Source organism: Rhinolophus sinicus, linkage group LG15 (assembly GCF_036562045.2).
Source record: "Rhinolophus sinicus isolate RSC01 linkage group LG15, ASM3656204v1, whole genome shotgun sequence".
Taxonomy (NCBI): Eukaryota; Metazoa; Chordata; class Mammalia; order Chiroptera; family Rhinolophidae; genus Rhinolophus; species Rhinolophus sinicus.
In genome coordinates, this window is record NC_133764.1 from 13,779,234 (window position 1) to 13,802,994 (window position 23,761).

The 23,761-nt window shown below is 46.1% G+C and overlaps 2 protein-coding genes across 6 annotated transcripts in view; one reads left to right on the forward strand and one right to left on the reverse strand.

The window, feature by feature from the left end:
• ITGAE (integrin subunit alpha E) overlaps positions 1-23,761 on the forward strand; it is a 54,411-nt gene extending 30,650 nt beyond the window's left edge. Inside the window, exons 17-31 of one of the 5 annotated variants that reach the window (XM_019743791.2) lie at positions 99-229; positions 1,493-1,656; positions 2,827-2,955; positions 6,002-6,075; positions 9,347-9,479; positions 10,912-11,010; positions 11,526-11,605; positions 12,302-12,379; positions 12,891-12,954; positions 13,040-13,147; positions 16,556-16,612; positions 16,925-17,020; positions 18,090-18,185; positions 22,407-22,517; positions 23,443-23,761. In XM_019743791.2, the coding sequence (XP_019599350.2) occupies positions 99-229; positions 1,493-1,656; positions 2,827-2,955; positions 6,002-6,075; positions 9,347-9,479; positions 10,912-11,010; positions 11,526-11,605; positions 12,302-12,379; positions 12,891-12,954; positions 13,040-13,147; positions 16,556-16,612; positions 16,925-17,020; positions 18,090-18,185; positions 22,407-22,517; positions 23,443-23,535 (1,513 nt within the window). In that variant the 3' untranslated portion in view covers positions 23,536-23,761. Of the gene's footprint in view, positions 1-98; positions 230-1,492; positions 1,657-2,826; positions 2,956-6,001; positions 6,076-9,346; positions 9,480-10,911; positions 11,011-11,525; positions 11,606-12,301; positions 12,380-12,890; positions 12,955-13,039; positions 13,148-16,555; positions 16,613-16,924; positions 17,021-18,089; positions 18,186-22,406; positions 22,518-23,442 lie in introns of those variants that run through there. The other 4 variants (XR_012492243.1, XR_002138378.2, XM_074320140.1 and 1 more) reach the window with 4 other exon arrangements.
• HASPIN (histone H3 associated protein kinase) lies at positions 4,081-16,489 on the reverse strand. The gene is made up of 2 exons (XM_019743794.2): positions 13,995-16,489; positions 4,081-5,263 (listed from the first exon to the last, which is right to left on the reverse strand). The coding sequence occupies exons 1-2, from the start codon at positions 16,343-16,345 to the stop codon at positions 5,254-5,256; spliced, it is 2,361 nt and encodes a 786-aa protein (XP_019599353.2). The 5' UTR covers positions 16,346-16,489; the 3' UTR covers positions 4,081-5,253.

Sequence of the window (23,761 nt, forward strand, 5' to 3'; positions counted from 1 at the left end):
AGATGGTCAGTAAATCCTCACTGATGAATGAATGAGCCAAGCACGGATCTGGAAGTCCCACAGTCACTTCTTATGGTCCTCTTTGCTGTCTTGTTTAGCTCACGGCCTGTGGTTCGCCCGAGGGTGTCCATGACCTTCACGCCCAAGGCGCTGCCCATTGGCTTCAACGGCAATGTGACTGTGCGTCTGTGTTTTGAAATCAGTGCTGCGACCACAGCTGCTGAGTCAGGTAACAGGCAGCCCAGTGTAGCCTTGTTGGCTTCAGTGGAGGGCAGGGAAAGAGGACGCGGGTAGGGGTGAGGGTATGTGTGTTACAAGGCCCTGCTGTTTGAAATCTCTCTAATTGGAGCTTAGCTCCTTTGACATAGGCTCTGTTTAAGGTGAACTGTCCTAGAGAAGGGCGATCTGCTGTTAAGTCAACATTCGGAAGGGGTTTACGTGACCCTGTTGGGAAGAGGGGCATTGGACCCTCTGAAGGGTTGAAGGGTTGAATTTCTGAAAGAAGATTCAGAAAAAGGCAGCCATTTCTCCAGCTCCATCTCCTGTGCCTGTGGATGTGTGTGTGTAGGGGCTCCTGAGAAGTGTGCGTGTGTAGGGGCTTTTTCTGTCTCTGATTTGCATCTTCTCCCCTGGCTGCCTCACTGTGTCTCCCTGGCCCAGGTGGGATTGGGATTGGATAACCTACCAGAGGCCTGGTCTCTCTTCCCATCCCCTTACCTGGCACTGATTGGGAGACTGTTTCCAGAAGGCAGAGGGTGGACCTGGCTTTCACAGCCCAGGTACTTACTGCCAACACAAGAGCTCCCCTCCAGAATAATCCATCAGGAACTATCCCCACGGTTTAATCTCTCAGTAACAATCCCCCAAATGTTTCTCTGATTTCTGCAGGTCAGAAAGCACTCTCCTAGGTGGGATGGCTTTACTGCAGAGGGAGGCCATTATCAAATGCGAGGGTAGAAAATGATAGGCCTATCAGTTCCAACTGTATAGGCTGAAAGTTTCAGGCCGTAGAGGCTGAAAGGCTGCTGCTGAGTGGCTGTGTGACACTGGGCAGGTGGCATTCACTCTCTGGTCCCTGGTTTCTGTTCTGTACAGTAAGGGAGTTGGCCTAGGTAATCTATAAGGCGCTTCTGGCTCTGCTGTCTTTGGTTTTGCTCTATGGTTTCTGTCTCCATTCCCTGTATTATTCCCTCCTCCTTTTCTCCCTCAATCCTAGCCTCCTCCCTGAGCCCTCCTTCCCTAGGGAAGACCGACTCAGCCCTGGGAATGTGCTGCTCTGGGTTTGGGACTGGGGCACTGAGGGTCCCTAGCCAGGTGCCAGAGACCATGAGAAAAGTACCTTCGAAGTGAAGAAACTCAGAAGTCCAGCCCCAGGAAAGTGCCTTTGTGACACCACTCAGGAGGGGCTCATAAGGAACCTCAGGCAGGGTGGGGGCTCCGTCTGGGCCTTGCCCACCCAGCCTCATCAGGAAGGCCTGGTCTTCACTCCCAGGTCTCAGACAGATGTTTCTGAACTCCACGTTGGACGTGGATGTGGTGAAGCAGAGGAAAAGGCTACAGTGTTGGAACAAGATAACTTGTCAGAGCAACCTTTGGGAGTGGAGCCGTGGGTTCCAGCTCTGTGAGTCCTTTCTGCTCATTCCCACAGAGGGAGAGGTAAGTGAAGAGTTTAGGAGCGTCCAGAGGGGTCTGTGTTGTTGAGAAAATAATTGAGGTGTGTGCAATGAAGACACCTATCCGTTCATACAAACTAGGAAATTAAAATAATCGTAATAGATCAAGAACCACATAGTAGTATGAGAGAGACAGTTAGTTATACCAGAAACCTACTGAAATAAACCTACTGAATTAAAGAAACCTACAAATTAAAGAAACCTACTGAAATAAACACCAACTATATCTCTCAGCTTCCTAGGAGCTGAACAAAAAGGCTAATGCTCTAATTGCTGACATGTTTCTTGGTAACAAATTGGGTATAACAAACAGGGTCCCTTCCCTTTCCCATGTCATCTGACCTCGCCTGGTAACAACAGTGGAGCTGAGGACCTTTCCACGAATCACCAGAAAAACTGAATGACAGAAAGTAAAAATAGAAAAAGTAATCATTTGCAAAGGTTTACTCCTGACACAAGGTGCCTGGAAACATGAAAAAAAAAAAAAAATGTATTTGTCAGGACGTAGAGCCTGAGACAACCCAGAACTTTGGATCTATAAAGGTCATTTATTCCAATAACCTTATAAATTATGCCTCTGACTACACATGTGTTCCCACATCTGTGCAGATTGTTGATTGGATTAAGAAAGTTTCTAGCGAGTCTATGGCTTCCTTAAGTGAAAGCATAACTAGCTTCTCCACCAGGAATCATGCTCACCTACACTCATGTGTTCAGAGCTCCTCCCATGGCAGAAGGGCAAATCGCCTTATCTTTGGTTTTCACCTCTCTAATATGTCCCCATGCTGCTTTGAGAAAGATCTTTGTCATGACTCTTCCCTTCCGTGGCTCCCATTTGCCCTCTGAATAAAGTCAGGTCGATTTTTAACTCCTGATGGCCAGAGTCTCTTTGGGATTGGGGCAGGAACTATAAAGAGTTATAAGATCTGAGGCCAGAGCGGACCAAGGGAGATGCTTTTGCCAACGCTCTTGGCAGCTGGGTTGAGTAGACGCTTCCCTTCAGCCTGGTGTATTTGGAAGAGGCTTAGGACTTCTGGCTCACCACTTTCATTGTTTGTTTCATATTACAACTATATCAAAGTTGAAAATATTCTCTTTGTCGTTTTCTCTCCCACATCCAACTCCATCTCTGCATTCTTTGGTGACTCTGCAGCTCTGTAAGGAGGACTGCTTCTCCAACATCAGTGTCAAGGTCAGCTACCAACTCCAGACCCCCCTCAGCCAGAGGAACCATCCTCACCCTGTCCTGGACCTCTACCATGAGCCCTCTGCCATCTTCCAGGTGACTCTACTCCCAGCTAGGACCAGACCCTCCTGGGAGGCGGCCCTCCAAAAGCATCTGCTCCCTCACTTCAAAGAATCTTAGAGTTGGGAGGGTCTTCAGACAGCATTTGGGACCCTTACAGCACAAATGGAGGAAAGTGAGTTCCTGAGATGGCGTTCATTTGCCCAGGGTTGCACTGGTAGCTAACCAGGTCTCCCAACCAGCCCTCCAGGCTAGTTCCTTTATGTTCACAGAAAGTGCTTGCTACATATTTAATGAAGCATTATGAATGCATTGCCCAACTTGGCAAGGGTCTCTGATGAGTGTGGTGGGGGTCCCATGTGGGGAATGGGCTGGGGCCGACCTGCCCTGCGCGGCAGACAGGATGCTCTTTGCACACCTGTCTACCCAGGTCCTGCCCAGGCCCTTCAGGCTGAATGTCTGGCCCCCAAACTTGCTCCCTCCCAGGCGAGAAGGGTCACAAGAAACTTTTTCACAACTAAGAGAAAACAGTCAAATTTCCTGATTCTATGATTGCTAAGGTGATTACATTCCCACCCGAGCCCGCACCCCTAGGACATTCTGTTAGTCTTCATGTAGAGTCTTAGGGGGTATAGAAAAATCAAAGAAGTGACAACATGAGCACTAAAGAGGAATCATTACAACCAGCTGGAATGAATTCAGTCTCCAAAAATAAAACTAAAGCCAAAAGTAGTTCATGCTGGCACAGAAAAGCTTCAGATAACCTAAGTATATTTCCAGGTAATCATTGGATACTCCCAACTGTCCAATATTTTTACCAAAATACTCTACATGGATTAAGTTACATAAGCCTCTAGCTCCAGTTTTGGTCAATGTCCAATGTGTCAGTCACAAATAGTGAATAGAAATAAGAGAGCGACATAATCAGGGTGATGGTTTTCACTGCTCACCTGCCCAGGAAGAAAGAGAATCAGGTTCCTTATGAACAAAGATTGGCATTTTAATTTTTTAGACAAGAAACCTTATTTTAAATTTATAATAATATATTTAGAATTTTTTCAAATTTGGTATTGACAGCAAGTTAGATGATTCAGAAAAGATTGGGAGAATTAACGTAATAAAATTTTGTCAACAAACAGATTATCACTGTATCTATTCTGCTTTTAAAAAAACTTTATTTTGAAATATTTGGCTTACTAAAAAGTTATAGTAGTCCAAAGAATTCCCATACATTTGTTATCTATTTTCCCCAAATATTATCATTTTCACATTTTATCACCTGCTTTATCATTCACATTACTTTATCCTTCTCTCATAATGTAGACAGTACATATACATATATACATATATATTACACACATATAGACGCACACGTATATTTCTGAACCATTTGAGAGTAAGTTGTAGATATGATGCGTCTTTACCCCCCATAACTTCAGCATATATTTCAAAAAAAAAACAAGGACATTCTCTTACAGAATCACAATATAAGGATCAAAATCAGGAAATGAACAATGATAACATACTATTATCTAACCTGCAAACTTTATTTAAATTTTATCAGTTATTCTATTATTGTCCTTTATAGCAAAAGAGAAAAAATTTTACGGTCTAGGATCATTTAGTGCATTTCGTCATCATTTATCTTTCGTCTCCTTTAATCTGGACAGTTTCTCAGTTTGTTTCATCACCTTAATTTTTGAAAGGTACAGGGCAGTTATTCTGCAGAATGTTCCTATCCTTGAATTTGTCTGACGTTTCCTCATGATTAGATTCAGGTTCCGCATTTTTGGGCAGGAATATCATAGAAGTGAAGTGGTGTCCTAAATGCATCCTATTAGGAAACATATCATGTTGCATTACCCCATTACTGGTGCTATTTCCCTTTGTAATCAATAAGTATCTTGTATGGGGAGATGCCCTGAGATTATGTATCTTTTTTAACATCCACTCATGACTCTTACCTTAATCAATTATTACTTTGATGGTTTGATGAAGATTTTTTTGTTGCACAGATAAAGTGGGTGAGAAGTGATCTGGTGTTAATTTAAGCACATAGATGTTTCCAGAGAATGAGTTCTTGCTGGGAGCTGACGCTAGTTTAACCCTGCTCTCTCACTGGGAGTGAGTGAAAAAGAACAGTTTACTTGGCTACATTGAAAACAAAACGGAAAAAAAAACCTGCCCCAAAATGTTGACCCACTCAGAGCGCCAAGCTATGGCTTCTGCGAACTGCGTCTCCCTTCTCCAGGAAGTCTTCCTTCCGAGCTCTGGGTTCCCCCATTCCAGCTCCAGGCCATGGTTAACAGTCAGTGCATACAGCTGCTGAGGTGGTCACTGGCTGCTGGGGAGACAAATGCAGAGATTTCCCGGTTAAGGCTGTGCTTTCCTTCATCATACAAAAATAAACCCAGGTTCTTTAAATATTTTGATTTTTCAACCTGAACTAATGTTTTTCAACCTTGACTGGGCCTTTGGACCCAATGCGACTTTCTGAATTTGTTGTTGTGTAGGCAAGATGGCAAGGGGAGTATTTAACCTGCGGAAGACTAGCCATGGGGATAGAGGAGCTTGCAGGACTGGATCTGGACAATACTTAGTTAGGCATCCCCCTCTGGTGCCCCTACCGTTCCTGCCTCTACTCAAAAGGACTAAGGAAACTTTTCTTCACATAAGTTTTCTCCCCAAAAGGTTCAGAGTAGTGCATTGGGAGTATTGCTGCTTAATTTGCATGATATGCTAGTGACAGGCACTTCCACAATTCCACAGAGGTCACCCCATTTTTGACTTTGGCCAGAGGCCTGACTTATGGTATCCCTGTGTTGTAGGACCAAGCACACCCCCCCTGACAAACTGTCCCCTGTCCCGTCGCCCCTTAGCCCTGACAGAGCAGGAAATGTCGCAGTCACAGCTCCCTTGGCCATGGGGACACAACCCCAGCCTGTCAGCCTTCACCCCCCTGTAACTGCACTTCTCAGAGTCAGCAGGAGGGAGAGGCGTTTCCTAAGCAGAAGACCCTGAGGCCAGACTGCTGGGATGATGGGGGTCCCTGGGCTGAGCCTCCCTCTCTGTCTGGTTACAGCTACCCTACGAGAAGGACTGCAAGAATAAGCTGTTCTGTGTTGCGGAGTTACAGATGGCCACCACCATCTCTCAGTAAGTTGGTCCCGTCGTTGGTTTCTGCAACTAACTTCCTCCTGAAGGCTTACCTGGGCAAACCGCGCCTCGGGATGGATCGCTCACTTCCTACCCCCTGCCATCACGGCCGCAAAGGGCTTCTGCATTTATTATCCTATTGCTTCCTCAGCACCCCATACTGTAAGGGAGGCGAGACAGATCTGTTTTCCCATTTTATGGATTAGGGAACAGACTCAGCATTTGAAAGCCTGTGTGGGTTCATCGGGTGGACTTGAGCCCAGGTCTCTTGATGTCCGAGGCAATGCTATTTTCCTAACCCAGTGTCTCCTGCTTCTACGACCACATCAGTCAGAGGTGACCTCTTCCCTGCTTCACCTCTGAACCAAGTCCCTTCGTTCATTAACTATTTATAGAGCATCTGCTCTGTGCCAAGCACTCGAGGTGCTGGAGATGCATCAGTGAGCAACACGGACAAAAAGCCCTGCCCTCCTGATGCTTTTCGGGGTAGAAGATAATAAATAAGTCGATTTCATGTTGATGAGATGTACTACAAAGGAAGATAAGGCAGGGATGGTGGGAGGGAGCGCTGGGTGGAGGTGGGGTTGCCGTTTTAAACAGAGTGGCCAGAAAGGGCTCCCTGAGAAAGGGACAGCTTGGTACATGCGGGAGGAGGTCAAGGAATGAACCGGGTGGGTGTCTGAAGGAGGAGCGCCTGCGAATGCCCTGAGATGGGAGCGTGCCTGGACGGCAGGACACCAGTGTAGCTGCAGTAGAATGAGGGAGGGAGAGGTGATGTGGGGGCGGGGGGGTTATAAGGGGCTGCCCGGGCCTCCATAAGAGCTTTGATTGTGAGCCAGGAAGCCAGGGGGATGACATGATTTTGCCTTTTCACAGGGTCATTCTTGCTTAGACTGTGGGAGCAGAGGGGAGAGCAAGGAGATAGTAGAGTGGTTATAATAATGCAGGTGACAAGTGATGGCGACTCGGGCCAGAGTGGTAGCAGTGAAGGTGCTTGGTTATATTTTGAAGTTAGAGCCCATAGGATTTGATGACAGGCTAGATGTGGGGAGTGAGAGGAGGAGGGGTCAAAGAAGTCTTTCAAGGTTTCAGCCTGAGCATCTAGAACTGGGCTGTCTGATGCAGCAGCTGCTCGTTCATTTGGCTGTTTCCATTTTAGTTAATTAAAAGTACAGAAAATTAAAATTTTAGTTCTTTAGTTGTACTGTGGACGTTTCAAGTGCTCAACACACACATATGGCTAATGATATTGAACAGCACAGATATAGACCATTTCCATTACTGCAAAGGTTCTATTGGACAACACCGAATTCCAGAGCGATGGTGATGCCGAGAACTGAATTGAGGGAGCCTTTGGAAGAATGGTTTTGGAAGGCAGGGTAGGGAGGAAGAGAGCATGAGTTTGGTCTGGGATGTATGGTGGTCTAGAAATGCTCTCCCTGGCTGCGAGTGCCGTGTGTGACAGGGCTGCCGGCCAGTCGGCTGGAGCTGGTGTGGGAACGCCGCTCCCAGAGTACCAGTAAGCTCCTTCATAGACATTTGCAGGACGTGTGAAGATGTCGGTGGCTTAGCACTGCCCATCTCAAGCACTAAGGTCCAATTCAAGACTTTTAAGTGCTTTGGAATCCAGCCTAACAAGCAGGCACAGCTGTTTCCCACAGGGCATTACATAAAGCCAAGAACCACCCTCTCAGCCAACTCCGTGAGAACTAGCTGAACGCGGACCGCACACGCAGCTGGCCCTACATCGCCCCCTCGTGTACACGGCAAGCAGTCGCTTCTGTTTTCAAAAGTACTGAGCCTAATCATTAGCATCCAAATGTCTCAGTGGTTTCTGACCTTTTTGTGGACACAGATCTCAAGAATCGAAGGAAAACTCCAGACCCTTCTCCCTAGAAGGTCCCATGTGCATACATCAGTGTTTGCATTTGGGGCCCTGAAACTGACCCTGGCCCTCGGGTTAAGAACTCCTGTGAAATACTGGGACGACTCGCAGATCTCTCTCCTGGGCTCTAAGACAGTATAGCCAACTGACATTTCAACATCTCTGCCTTCTTATCCCATAGGCACCTCTCATCACGTCCCAGACTGAAGTCTTCTGGCCACTTCCACCTTCTGGCCTTCCTCCTGTGCTCTCCCTCCTGAATAGCACCCCTCTGTCACCCAGGCTGTAAGCTTGGGACACATCTTTGAGTCCTTTCTCCTTTTGGCTCTGCTTGCAAGCATGGCCATGCCATTTCTAGTTTCTATCCCTTCTCTCCATCCCCACCACTGCTGTCTTATTTCAGACATGGGTCATCTCTCCGATGGATCTCCACAGCAGGCTTTGTCTCTGCCCCCTCTCTCCCTCCAATCAATCTATGCTCTCCTCAGCTGTGATGAAAACAAAAACAACACAACAACAAAACACGTGTCACCTCACTTCCCAGAGCTACACATGCCATCTTTAAACATTTCAGATGGTTAGAAAGTTCTCTTTGTACTGTTAACGTTTTCCTGTAGATCTCAATTACTGGTAGTGGTCCTGAGCTCTGGGGCCCCACAGCACCTCAGTGGACTGACGGAAGCTCTCACAAATCCCCAGTCTCTCTTCTCCACGCTGAACAGACCCATGTTTTAAACCACAGCCTTTAACTTGGAAGGGCCTGAATGATTTGGGTGGGAAAGGTGAGGCTAAGAAAAGGGCCGGGGTAGTGTCTGTCTCGTGCACTGCTGTTTCCCCAGTGTTGAGCAGGGTATCTGGAGCAGAGAAAGGACTCCATAAATACATGTGGCATGGATGGATTTGTGTAATGAGGTGCCTGGCCTAGGGTCACAGGGAATGGGTGGTAGAAAGAGGATTTAGGTCCAATTCTCCCAATTACTTTTTGAGGATGTTAGACCTCGGGCAAATGAGTTAGCCTCTCTTGGCTTGTTTCCTTCTCTATTAAATGGAGAATAACTGTCCTATTTCATAGGGTTATTATGAGGATAAATTGAGCATGTGAAAATTTAGCAAAAAAAAAAAAAAAGAAAATTTAGCGCTGTCCCCGGTACAGGGTAAGCACTAAATAAATGGTAGCCGTTATTAGGGTCTCACACAGCAACTGCTGAGGGGGGTATTGCATTCCAGGTAGGTGGTTGCTTATGTTGAAGGGAAGAAAATCTAGGCTAATGTATCCTTTAGGCATTTTATCAAGAAGTTAGTTAAGAATGTGCTATTGGCATTGCACCCAGGTTGTTACAGAATAAATAAACTGGTGACACTTATCTGTTTGCTTACCCTGTGCAGGAAGGAATTGGTGGTGGGTGTTACAAAGGAGCTGACCATGAACATTAGGCTAAGTAACTCTGGGGAAGACTCCTACATGACAAGCATGGTTTTGAGTTACCCCAGAAACCTGCACTTTAAGAGGATACAAAAGGTAATTATGACAGCAGTTTTGGAAACATGCCACTCATGGCTTTTCATCCCTGCATACCTTCCCTTTTTTTATGGCAACCTCCTAACTCTGCCTCCAGCCTCTTCCTAGTTCATCTAATAAATGATTATTAACTAGATGAATTCTCTCCAATCCAACTATATGCTATAGATCCAATCACGCCATTCTCTGCCTCATAAACCTTCGGCGGTGCCGTTTTGCTGCACAATCACTCCTCCCTGCCTGCAGCCTTTCTTAACCCAGGTTCCAAGAGAGAAATAATCTCTAATAAATTAGCTTGGACTAGGAAAGTAAAAGGCAGCCCTGCCATTCATCAGCCTGAGATCACAGATACAAAGCCAGCTGCAAGATACAAGGAGACAGTATTTTCCCCAAGGACACCCTGCAGCTGTAAAGTATCATTAACACCAAAAAATTGTGTTCTCTAAAATCATAGGCAATCAGACACTTTGCTGTTTGAAGTTATAAACTGTAATTCTGAAGCCATCTGACTCTTGCCTGGAGAATCTAAGTCACTCTGACAAAGGGAAGCAGTCTATTTTCACCTGAGGCACAAAGCTTCACATAAATCATTCCCAGACAAAACTTATCACATCTTAAGTTGCCAAGGAAATGGGTCCCTGGGCCCACTTTGGAGTTTGACCGGATGCTGAGTGACCCTTCTACACACAGGCCTGCTTTGTTTTGAGCCTATCAAAACTGCTACATTTACAGTTCACCTGAATGGACTTCCCCAGAATCCTTTCATAACCGTCTTTTCCTTTGTTTGGTAAGACACACCACAATGCAGTTTTCCTCACTGTAATGAGTGAATAAACCTCGCTTTGTCAAACTACTGGTTTGTCCCTGGTCATCTTACACTAGGTCTTTGGGCTAAGACAGCACCCATTAGATGAAAAGAATAAAACGATCTCTTAGCATCTAGAATGGAACTAGTGATGCACCCTCCTTGGGGGAATTAAGAAAGCAGTAATCGCTCAAATCATTTTCTGTATTCAGTGGTCCACATGTGGAGCCATGACGGAAAAAGGCTGCATCGTGGTGCTGGAGGCTCATGCTGGCCTTCTGGCCCATCTCCGTATGTTAAATGTGCATTGGTCCGAGGCCCAGTTCAAATGTCTCCTTCCCCAGGAAGACTTTCCGGTTCCTCCAAGTTGGAATTCATCTTTCTGTACTGCTTTTCTCTGTGCCTCTCTCATGGAACCACTTCTTAGGCTTTGTACCTGAATTCCTCTACTACTGAGCCCTCCTGCCCAGCTTGTGAGGAAGACAGGGACCAAGGCTGATGTATGTGTGATGCCAGGTCCTGGCAGGGTGTGTGGCATGAGGAAAAATCGGCAAAGGTTGCTGAACTGGTGTGAGGAAACTACTCCTTTTTTTGCCTTTTAAGAACAGTCTTTTTCTGTGTTCACAGCCTCCTTCTCCAAACATTCAGTGTGATGACCCTAAGCCAGCTGCTTCTGTCCTGGTCATGAGCTGCAAGATTGGTCACCCCATATTCAAGAGGTCATCCGTGAGTCTGTTTTGATTGGCTGACTCTTCTCACGACGCTCAGTTGGTGTCTTCTCCTTCCCGGTCTCCCTGGAATCTCTCAGTTGCGGTCTCCACGTTTCCCTTTACTGTACAGTTAGTCGATCCATAGCAGTGCTTAGAATTGCCAAGTTTGATCTGAAAGCAGGGAGTGGGGGAGACAGCCACAGACAAACTGTTGGCTGACGGCAGTACAGCAGAGAAATTGGGGGCAGTATGGAAGGAGCGTCAGACCCAGTTATTAGTCCTGAGGTGCGTCCCCACCGTGCCACTGGTGAGCTCTGCTGTGGGAAATCTCTGAAATGGTGTCCTCCGTTGTAAAAGGGGAATAAGAGGCATACATGGAATAACAGGATGTGGAACCGTGCTAGGATACAAAAATGTGAGGAATAGGAATTACGTTTCCCAGGTCTATTTAGTTAGTAGGAAGCAGTATGAATTGCGAGGGGTGTAGAAAAGAATCAGTGACCTATTTTTCCCCCCTTGTTTTTCAAATAGGCAAACTTTTCAATAATTTGGCAGCTAGAGGAGAGTGCCTTTCCAAATAGGACAGGCGACATGACTGTGATGCTCAGAAAGTAAGTAGTGCCTGTGTCACAGCAGGCCCGGGCTATGGGCCTGGAAGGAATCTCCCTCCTACGTGCATGCATCAGAACTGTGCTCAGGAAGAGAATCTCATTGAGCCCAGAGAAGGCACCTGTCCCTACAGCAACTTGGCTTTCCCTTCTTGTTATCAAAGATATTTAAATCTATTAATACACAAAGCAAAATTATGGTATATAGTCTGGTAAAATGAGCCTGGAGTTCTAATTAGACTGGGGTTCTGATTCTGGGTCATTTAACTTTGGAGAAACCTTCATCTGCAAAACCTCTGTTTGGGGGTAGGGTGGAGTATGGTGTGGGGAAAGGTTTCTCAAACGGGGTGATTCTGTCCCCTAGCGACGATACCTGAAGACATTTTTGATTGCTATGACTTGGGGGGAGCTCCTGGCATCTAGTAGGTAGAGGCCAGGGATGCTGCTAAATATCCTACAACATACAGGGCAGCCTCTCACAAAGAATTATCTGGCCCAATCTGTCAATCCTGTTGAGGTTGAGAAACCCTTTTTAAATCAATGTTTCTCCAAGTATGGTCTTCTAGCAAGTCTTCTGCACTCTGCTTATCTCCAGGAGTCTTTTCTTATCTAGCCACTGATGACCTGGGGTGCCAAACTATAGAAGCAGCCATATGTGCAAAGCAGGTGTGCTGTGAACTGACACTCTTTATTTCCTAGTTCCAACGAAAGACAGTCTTTGGTCAGAGAGACCCACAGCCTTCAATTCAGACATGCCTTCATTGCAGTTCTTCCCAAGTAAGTACTTCCAAGGGGCCAACGCCTGCGGGACAGCTTCCGGCATTCTCTCTCGTGCATGGAACTGTCGGTCAGACAGGATGTGAGCATTGCCTTCCTTTGAGAGGAGGCTGCTTTGAACCCAGGCTCCCATTGATCTCTAGGGCACTAACAGTTGGATCCTAGAAAGCCCATGGGGTAATCAAAGGAGGAGCAGTGCCAACTGGTCTCGCTACAAACGGGTAGCGTCATGATGCTAAGGAGGGAAGAAGATAGGGGCTATGGGATTGGGAAGGAAGGAAGGAGAAAAGGAAGGCCACTCTGATAATTAGACACAGAACCAGCCCAAATATACAGAATTCAAATATTCTACCTGATCCCAACTGCCATCCCATCACTTTATACTTTGATATTTAGCTTTGATTCCTCTTAAGGATCTGCCCTCTGTCCTAGTGTATCCACCTGGCAGCTTTCAGGTTCATTTAAAACAAGAAGGGGCCTTGACGCCTAACACATGCCCTTTCAATTGCAGACCATCAGTGATGTACGTGAACACAAGCCAGGCGCTTTCTGACCACAGAGAATTCCTCTTCAATGTAAGTGCTTAGTACTCATCACTGCAAAGCTGCCGGTGGCAAAGCAACACCACCTTTGACTTTCTACTCTGATTTGATTTTGCAGATACATGGGGAAAATCTCTTTGGAGCCGAATTCCAGCTGCAAATCTGTGTTCCGATCAAATTACAAGGTTTCCAGCTTATAAGAGTGAAGAACCTAACAAAGACTCAGGTACTTAGAGGCGGTCCTTTACTCTCTCACAATGACATCTCTTTCCAGAGTGACTATGGATTCTCAAAGGTATCAAAACTAGAGTTCTAGAAAAGGAGTAAAAACAAGGTTAGTTACCCTGGGAACACATTAGGAGTAAATCACCAAAGTCACGTACAGAAGGAATATCAACCACCCAGCTCTTAAAGCAACATTTCAGGTTTCCTCCCCTTGATAAAAAAATAAGCAAAAATTCAAACCTTTTCAGTAGCCATGGAGACATTTGCCAGTTGAAAATTGATAAATTCTGCTTTGTTGTGATTGGAAAATGAGCTTGATAAATATGTATTTCTTGCATGTCTCCCTATAATTGTCTACCATCTTCCTTTCCTCTCTCATGCCAGTCTGTCTGTCTGTCTTGGTCTCTGCTTTGCTATAGCCTCTCTGTTCCATTGACTCCTCATCTGTAGGATGGCTCCCATGCCAGCTTATGATACGTGCAGCAACGGGCTCTGAGCAGTATGACAGCTGAGGCCTTGGGCTTTCCTGAATTTTTTTTTTTTTTCTTTTTTGCTCAGGTTACATAAAGTGTCAAGGCTCAAAAATGAAAACGTAGAAACTTACAGAATGGATACTGCTGACAGAAAGAGGGCTTATACGTTGTAAACACTTGTTCTCATGTGTAGTTTATTTTTAAAGAACATTTATTTAAACATTTCCACAAACATTTTGGTTTCCACTTGGAAACAAAAGTCTTGTTTGAAAGCAAATTGGAAACAGAGAAGAATGGAAATTCCACCCTGCTCTGGGGTTAGAGGTTGAAAACGCACGGGGGGGTGGGGTGAGGGGGGCGGTACCTTTGACTTACTTAAATAGACTGTGTTGGCAGAGCAGGTCAGTGGCAGAGCTGAAGTTCAGCATTGTCCTATGGAAATTCAGGATGTTTTTCTTCACTTGCTTCAGGGCATAGGTGTTACCTTTAGTCTTGAAGCTCATCTCGTTCAGAATCTTATCTGTGAGGTAATGGAGCCAGAGCACGTTAGTATAAGGGTGATAGTCACCCCAGGAGTTGTTGTTCTTCTTCCTCATTAGCCTGTAGATCTCAAACTGGTAGTCCCCTCCACCTGTAAATAGGTCCTCATCCATGGAAAGGTCACAGAACACCACGATGCCATCCTTCTCCACGCGTGACAGAGTGTAGTCAATGATGCTGACCTGCAGCCCACGGGTGGGGATCGTGCCTGTCTTCCCGTTGAGAGTGTAGTGGAGTTCCTTGAGGCTGGTTTTCTTTAAGAGCACGTTCCCCCAGTGTAAGTCTCGGTGCTCAAAGTGCAGTGACGCCTCTGCCACGGCAAGGGAGGCGGTGAGCTGGTGTAAAATGCTCTTTGCAGTAGCTATGGAGGACAGCGTCTTTCTCATTCGCTCCAAGTCAATCCCTCCAAACTCAAATTCCATCACAATGAAGAGCTGGTCTTCCTCAAAAAAGTCAGGCCGGTCGTTTGCACACCCTTTGGTTGAGTGATAGTGGTCCCAGGCTCTGAGGAGCAAGGAAGGGTAAGATCCTTGCACACAGTGCACTGAGTTAAGCCCAATAAAGCCTTCTGTGCGGTTGCATACCTCATCAGACAAGAGGCTCAGCTCTTTGGAGATGATGATCTCTGGCAGGATTTCCTCAAAAGTTTTCTGATGGGCTCCATTGACTAAATCGGGTCCCTCAATAGCAATGATTTTTAGGGCTACAGGTGTATGATTAGCAATTGTTTGAAACACTTCGCCAAACACCCCTTCCCCAATCTTCTCACAGCATTCCAGTTTTTCTGTGGAAAGGCAATAGCTAAAAGGGATCGGACCCTCCTGGTTACATTCCCTATAAACCTTTTCAGCATCAGATGCCTTCTTGTCTGTGGCATGTATTGTCTTTAAGGGGGTTAGCAAATGCATGGAAGAGGAGTGCCGAGGGAACAGAGCACTGTTTGTTCTGTTCAGGACAGACGAGTTTGAATAGTCTGATAAGAGGGACCCAGAGAGAGAACTGGTAGTGGCGTAGCTGCTGCACACTTCTGACACAGTAGTCACGATCTTCTTCTTGTGGAAACCGAAGGAAGCCCTGCCTTTGGTCCAAGAGCAGTCATTCCGTACACGAGTCAGGTCCTGGGTGAGGAATGAATCTTGTTCCATCCTTTGGTCCTTTTTAAACTGGTGGCAACGCAGGAGGGAGGTTTCTGCTGCCTCCTGATGTTTCCTTTTCTGGCTTGATCCAGTTCTCTCAGGCCTGTTGATTTCCCCAGGTACAATACAGCTCTTGCAACCATTGGCCCCCTCATATTCTGTCTGGACAGCCCCTTGAGCCCCAATCGTTTGACAAGAGTCCTGGTCTGTGGGCCTTTTCTTACGGATGCTTGATAAACCTGGCCCCTCCAGCCTCTTCCCCACCAATTCCCTTTCGCAGCAGGACTCCCTCATATTCTTCCCATCTGCCCCAAACTCAGAATCCTCAGAGTTTCCCGAGTCCATAAGGCTAAAGAGAGCTGACCTGAGGCGGGCACGGGTTCGGTGAGCCAATGTGGTGATCCTGCCTCCTCCGGTTGCTGTCTCCTGGGAGCAGGAGTGAGGTGCTTGGTCCAGAGAGGCTGCTGGGAGGTGGGAGTCGCAGGGAACTTCAGAGGCTGCGTTCCGAGAGGCGGAGGGGTCGATACAGATGACACTGTCTCTCAGCTCTGGGGACCCAGAGCCGGGGCTGGGAGAGGCCGGAGAGCTGAACAGGGAGGCACTGGTGCCCAGCTCGCCACTGTCCCCGCGCTGGTTGCACACAGTGAGGTCCGGGTTGCTGCTGGGGAAGGGCGGTGGGAGGAGTGAGCTGCGGGGCGTGCTGCACTTCTGCGGGGGCCGAGCTCGTAGCCTCAGGCGTCTTGGGGTCACGATCGGACTCGGCCGGTCCTTGGAGATTTGACCGCCACGGCGCCTCCGCCGTTGACCCACCGGGCTGCTGGAATAATCAGGGTCGTCAGAATCGTCCGAAGCGACCGACTGCGAGGGGTCGTCACTGCTGGCGTTGTTGCTGCTGCTGCTGCTGCTGCTGCTGCTGAAGAAACGCTTCGGATTTTGCGGCGGGAACCACTGCGCGGCTGCCCGGACCGGCCCCCGCCGCGGCCCCCAGCCGCCGGCAGCCCCATAAGTTCTTAAGAGCCGATTCTTGAGTCGCGAGGATGACGCCGCCATGTCCGTCCCCCGCCAAACATTCAAATGCAAACACCGCGAGACTTCCTCCAGACGCGTCCGCGTCCGCCCGCTGGTCTTTCTGTCGGGTCCTAGAGCCCGGCCCTACGCATGCGCATGCGCATCCTGACGGGTCTCGCGGGAGCTGGGCGCGCGGATTCCTGGGGCGGTCTGGCTTTTTTCAGTGCGTCCCGGAAATGGCTCTCGTTTCAGGCTTACACCGTGTGTGTCCAGAGTCGGGAGCGCGCTTGTGGGAGCGAACCCGATCAGGTGAGCGCGCCGCCCGGAGAGGCGGACGGGGGGAGGGAGGGAGGGAGGGAGGAGGGCCTGAAGCAGGTGACGTAAGAGGACCGGATACTCTTCTGAGGTTTTCCCGAAAGCGCGAGCCGGGTTGCCCCAAGGCCCCCCTTAGCCTCTTTACTGGGTCCCGTTTGCCAAGGTTGCGGCTTTGCTTCAGCCAAGGTGAGCGCTGAAACTGCTGACACCCTCTCTTCTGGGATTTAAGATGTTCTGTGTACTGTGTTAAGATTCCAGCTTTTCCATATGGGAAGGGATTATGCTAACCAGACTTTTCTTTCCCAGCTTGTGGAGGAATGGCATTCAGTGAGCTGTGTCATCACTTCGGATAAAGAAAATGTAACCATCGCTGCAGACCTCTCCTTGAATCCGTGTAAGCAGGTACTTGAGACTGTGAAATACTCCAGATTTGATTATCCTGCTGCTCACAGGCATCTGTCTCCCCTAAAAATGATAATAGCGTCTCAAATAAAGCGTGTCTCTTGATCCACCTTCTGCCCCAACTTATTCCTTATCCGATTACTTAGGGTAACTTTCTACTCCAGGTAGTTACTAGGAATTTTAGGAATCACTTGCGACTCCTCCCTTTCTTACATCCGCGTATCTATTCCAGCAGCAAACTCTGTCATTCCACCTCTAAAATATATTCTAAATCCTTTCACTTCTCTCCATCCCCACTGCTACTGTTGTAGTTCATGCTACCATCTTTTGCCCAGACTATTGCAGCAACCTTCTAGCTGCTTTTCTTGCCTCTGCTCTTGCTATGTTCTCTCTAAACATTCTTTACACAACAGCTATCTTTTAAAAGCAAATATCAAGTGTATGCTTTTGCATACACTTCAACTAAAATTCCTTCAGTGGCCTTCAAGGTTCTAGATGATCTGGTCTGAATTTCTTCTTCAACTTCCTCCCGTACTCTCCTCTTTCCTGCTTCTTACACTCCAGCTGTTCTGTCCTTTTTGTTCTTCCAGCTTGCTGTTATTGTTCTGGCCACAGGACCTTTGTACTTGCTGTTCCTTCTGCATGACACTGCTTTTCTCCTAAATCTTCATGTGTGTGATTTCTTCTTATATTTCGCTCAGATATTACCCTCTTTGAGAGGCCTTCCCTAATCACTCACTCAAAAGTGGGAATGATGGTCTAGTTGAATGTCTTGCAGTGATAAGATATGAACTGAGAAGTAGCTATGGAGATAGAGAAAAAGGGACAAGTGCAAAAGAAGCTCAAAAAAGGAAGAACTGTCAAGAAGTGACTTGGGGCAGTGAGTGAGGGTGTGATGTGGGGAATAACTAGGTTTCTTGCTTGGGTAACTTTGGTTACTGAGGCCATTAACTAGGCTAAGGAATACTAGAGAAGGCACACGTTTAAAGTAAAGATGGTGAATGCCGTACAAAAACAGTAAGTCCATGTCTAACACATGTTGTTTCCTCCCTCCCCTTCCCCTTTATAGTTACTAAGAGATGTAACTGCACTACAGATCCTTGGTGAAATATCTTTCAACAAAGCTCTGTATGAGGGGCTGAATGCAGAGAACCACAGAACTAAGGTAATCGCTGGCTGTTTTCTGGGTAGTGTCCTAACCTCAGAACCCCTGTACAGGCACTCTGCTGCTGCCCTGTTCCTGTTTTCAGTCTTAATCACCTCTGATCTTGACTGCCACCAACTGCCTGTGACCTTGAGCTAGTCAGCTTCTGTCTCGAGTTTTTCCACCTGTGAGATGGAGGCCATTGAATAAGAAGCTTAAGGTGAGGAAGTCTAAGCTGAAATAACTAAGCTGGAATCAAGAGCTGCATATACTTTGATCTGAAAAGGTATTTTTAAAAAGAATTTCCCAAGTGAGAAATTATTTTTTGTATGCATTAACTCTCTTCCTAGTGTGTTATGTCAGTGGTTATAATATTAAACAGTTACAATACTCAGGAATGTATACTCTTTTGGCAATTCTTAGACTAAGCCCTAGAACTCTGGGATTTGTTTTGCAGAAGTATCCCCACACATCCAACTGACGTCTGTGATCTGTGGGCTAAATGCTGTGTGTGCTCCTCTGAGTTGTCATTCTTGTTGACACTCACCTATTTGTGCCGCTGGCTTCAGAAATCATCCATCTGTGAGCTCTTTAGTGAGGTAGCCTTCATTGCTGGTGGGACTGTCAAGAGTGAGACTGCATTGCTAAGTATTAGTCCTCTGCTTTGCTCCCTGGAGAAGTAGGAGAAAGGAGCAATTCTCTAGACATGACCAAAACAACATTTCCTTTTATTTTGAAGCATTTATAATACAGAAAATGGTATGGAAGAAAGAGAAGTGCCCCATCACCCCACTACCCAGATTTTTGAAAAAGAGAAGTAAGGGCAAGAAATCCAAGCCTTCCAGAAAGATGCCAAATGAAAAATTATGGTTCCTTCATTCCCCCTTTCCCATGCGCCCAACTCCCTCTTCCCAAAGGGAGTTAGTGTTAAGTTTCTTACACGCACATTCTTAAATAATCTATGTGTATACTTCTTCCTCTTAACTTGCTGATACTTTTATTTCTACAGTGTAATTTCTCCTAGATTATTTTTATTTCTTTAAATTCAGTACCCGAAGCAAGTATTAAGTAGTTCCTGACAATAAGCACCTAACTGATAACAAATCTGTGAGTATAGATAGCTGTGCATCCAAGTGTATTTCAGTTGCAAGTAAAGGAAGACTCCTGCTAATGTATCATAAAGGCACTTGTTGTTTATCTAGTGAGGGAGGCAGACGGCCTGGCTCCTTGGAATCTTGTGCACACGTCTGTGTGTTGGTGTTGCCTTCTGCCATGGCCAACTCAGAGTTGCCACCTTTCCCAGTGCTATATTTCCCCATGGCAGAATACAAAATAGAAAGCAAGAGGTCAATAGCAAAAGGATTATTTCTTCATGTGCCTTCTCTTTTCGTGGAGGAAAATTTTCCTAAAAACTCCCAGCACATATCTCCTTATATCACATTGGAACCTGATTTCATGTCAGTCACTGGCAAAGGGGAATAGCTTTGTCATGACTAGCTTAGTCCAGTCCTGATGTCTGAACAAAATCGAAGAGAGAATGGCTATTGAGAAGGCCACCATCAATGTTTGCTGCAAGCAATGGTATCCCGTGTCCTGCTTCTTCCTTCACCTCTAACCGGGCAGCTTTGGGGCACTTTAGAAACCTGTGGGTTTGGAAGAGGGAAAAGGGAAGAGGCTTTGAGAAATAGCATTTCTTCTATTCAAATCTGGTCTGTTACACCACTGTCACATTGGGACTTCCTTTCATTACTTTCCTAAACTTGGGTTCTCAAGCCCTTCCCCCACCGCCCCCCTTCACTCTTCCGTAGAAGAAAAAACCAGCTCTTTTCCTGTTCTTCCTCCCTCTCTGTTGCTTTGCTCCCTTCTAGTCTCAAGGCCCAGAACTCATTCCTACTAGGTTCAGCTATGTAAATAGTGCATAGAGGGCCAGCCCTAGGAAGTAAGCAGCATTTATAACTTAATTAGGAGAGGTCTTAAAGATGAATTTGTCTGGCCTTCCACCCCATACAGAATTTCTCTCCAAAGCGTCGCTGACCTTGGTGCTTAAACACTTGCGTGAAAGAAACTCAGTGTTTCGGGCAGGCAGAGAAGTTTCGATGGCCCTTTAGCCCCACTGGGAGCATGCTCTGGCCACGGCGTGTATGCTGGCCTCACTGGTAGGGCTATATCTGGGTCTCACTTGGGCAGCATGTCCCCTGAGCTCTCCGGCTAAATCCAATCAGTGAGAAGAGAGCTTAGACTCTGAAATTGAGAGAGCCTTTAGACAACAGTGCTAGGAATGGCTTCTAATGGAGGAGCTCTACAAGTTGTACGTGTGGATGCTGCTTCGCACTTATTATCGTGTCTCGGAGGCAGCATACACATTAGTCTGGCGAACAACAGATCAGTATCTTTGTCATCATCTTTTGTGTGGGGAAAAATGCGTTATGAGACTTCAGGGGTTTATGCAAGCTCAAAAAGAGCTGTCAGAACAAAGTTAGAAAGGACTTAGAGGTCATTTAAAATCGGTCATCATTTTGAAGATGATGATCTTGGGGCTTGAGGGTGTATAATGGCATAGCTGAAGGTAAAATCTTGATTTTGTTAGTGTTCTTTAAAACCTAGAGACCTTAATCCTTTGGGACCCTCTGTTAAACTGTCAGAGAATTCTTAACAGCAGGTCATAATCTCCTGACAGACTTAGCTCTGTTTCTATTTAAAAAACCAAAATGCTTTCTGTAATGTATTTTGGTCATTAGGTAATTTTATTGTGCTGGGTTTTTTCCCAGTTTTTGTTCTCTGAGGATTCTATTGATTTAGCTCAGCAATTTTTACTCAGTCATGTTCAGTCTACTAATGAGCCCGTCAAAGGTAGTCTTCGTTTCTGTTAGTGTTTTTTATCTCTAGGATTTCTTTTTGGTTCTTTCCGAGGATTTCCATCTCTCCGCTTGCATTGCTTATCTGTTTTTTGTCTTTGTTCTTGCGTGCTGTCTAATTTATCTAGTAGAGTCCTTAGTATTTTAATCATAGTTATTTTAAATCCCCAGTCTGATAATTCCAATGTCCTTGCCATGTCTGGTTCTGATGCTTGCTCTAGCTCTTCAAATTGTGTTTTGTGTCTTTTGATATGGCTGGTAACTTTTTCTTGATAGCTGGACATGATGTATCAGGTAAAAGAAACTGTTTTAAATAGGCCTTTACTAATGTGAGGTGTGGGGGAGGGGAAGTTCTGTCATCACATAAGTAGGTCTCGTCTTTTAGTGTGCCTGTACCTCTGGACTGTGAACTCCACAAATGTTTCTCTTTTTTTCCCCCCAGACCTGTTAGGTAGGACAGGATAGCTAGAGTGGGCTCAAGGTGGGTATTTCCCTTCCCCCAGGTCAGTTGGAGGCTGTGGTTAACTAGTTTCCCTTGAGGGCAGGCCTCTTTAAGAACAGAGTGCTCCGGCTTATTTCACAATGGTTCCTTTTGGGATATGAGGGCAACCTGGCTGTGACATTTGTCACTGAGTGCCAGGGTTGATTTGGCTGATCTGGCTGCCGAGGCAGGTGTCCTCTCCCTCATTGTTCCATGTGCATCCCGCCCCAGAGTTGCGCACTCGGAGAGAACAACCTTCCTCTCTAGAAGTTTTCGGTCAAGGGTATATGAGGAGCCGCACTTCCCTGCTAGAACCTCCAAACAAGCTCTCAAAATGCTTCCTTTCCCCTCCCCCGCTGGAAGCACAAAGAGATTTTTCTCCAGGATTTACTGTGGGAAGCTGGTTAAGCTCCTGGAGGTAAATTTCAGTGTTGTGGGGTTCCCCTTATGACTGGGTTCCCTGGAGTTTTTAACTCTCAAGAGTTGTCCACAGTGAGCTTCCAGCAATTCATTAATTACAGTTCAGGCTTTCCTGCCCCAGCACTGGTAAGCCTCTACTCATATTTTGCCCCTTAAAATAACACATGGAATTTTTTTCTCATTTCCGTTAACAGTAGTACCTGTTTTCGAGCATCTCCATTGACGAACATTTCGGTTTACAAACTTCGTAAATTTATTGATCTATGGTATCATTAGATAGTAAAATTCATGCTAAATTTGCAGTTTTAGGGGTTGATTTTAAAGGTCTGGAATGGATTAATCCATTTTGCATTACTTTCTATGGGGAAACCATGCCTCGGTTTTCGAACGTTTCAGAACTCAAACGGTCTCCCAGAACAGATTACGTTCGAAAACCCGGGTACCACTGTACCTGACTTTTTGGATGATCTCTCTGTCTTGTTCTAGATCACTGTCCTCATCCTGAAAGATGAGGATTACCTTTCTTTGCCTCTGGTCATTGGAAGCAGTGTTGGTGGCCTTCTGGTTTTGACTATCATCATAATCATCTTGTTCAAGGTCAGTTCATCATGTTCATGAAGGCTGTGGCGTCGGGCACAGTACTTCTTGCAACCGCCAGCCCCTGACTTAGAGCAGCTGCCCTGGGGCCATTGGCCCTCTTCCTCAACCACACATCCAGTAAGACAGTTTCTGTCAGAAAAAAGATAAAAATCTAACTGAAGTATTGGGAGTACAGAGAGATTTTCCTGAACTGGATCATATTGTTGTTTCTCTATTTACATCCTTTCCTTCCCATTTTAATGTTCAAGCTCTTTTACTGCTATTCAAGACTCTCCACTCTTTGGCCCCTTCCCCCTCCACCCTTAAGTCTTGCTTTTTCCTCCAGACACGTTGAACTAAGTAGATTCGCATCTGTGCTCGCAGTCAGACTGTCTACCCCCGACTCCCATGCCCTTCCCACTTTTTCACTTTTCTCACGCTCTTCCCTTAAAACTCAGCCCAGAGAGTCCTGGGCCCTTTCAGCTGAGTCATGTGCTTTTTCTGTAAGCTTCCTTCTGGAAACCCTTCTAAGTGGCACTGTGTGGTAATTATTTCTCTTTCTACTAGATTGTGAGTTTCAAGTGGAGGAGGCTGTACTCGATCTCTTTCTCAGTGTCGTGGGCAGAGTATATTTACATAAATAAGATCCAGTACAGCAGAAACTATAATATTTGGCAGAATGAAGTGGAAAGGGTTAGAGAGCTCTGGGGTTGAGAGGGAGGTGGAAAATCACTTCTGACTTGGGAATGAGCACCAGGAAAGCCTTGTGGGAAAGGCAGCACTTAAGATAGGTATTGAAGGATTGTATTATTTGGGAGAGATTCTGAGGAAGCATGAGAAGCAGAGGAGTACAGGGCTCTTTTGTCAACGACCAGATAAATGGGTTCCTAAGACAGATGGATATCTTAGGGCTGTAATTGGACTTTTCCTCCCTTTGTTTCAGTGTGGCTTTTTTAAAAGAAAATACCAACAACTGAACTTGGAAAGCGTAAAGAATGTCCAGCTGAACTCAGAGGATCTGCCTACAGAAGATTAGAACCAACTTCCTCACTCACTGGGAAAGAATATCAGTCCTAGAACTTCTAGAGACTGGTGTCGTACTGATTACTTTTTCCTTTAAGATGATCTAGAGCAGAGTATAAGAAATTGTAGAATATTGCTTTTTAATAATACACCGTCCCAAAAGTGTCTGTGCATTGTCAAAAAATAAACTTGGAAAACATTTGGTGTTAAATAGTATTAAACTATTTTCCTTCTTTCTA

Excerpts from the sequence above, each read along its gene's own strand:
- HASPIN (XM_019743794.2), bottom strand. The coding sequence starts at position 16,345 with ATGGCGGCGTCATCCTCGCGACTCAAGAATCGGCTCTTAAGAACTTAT.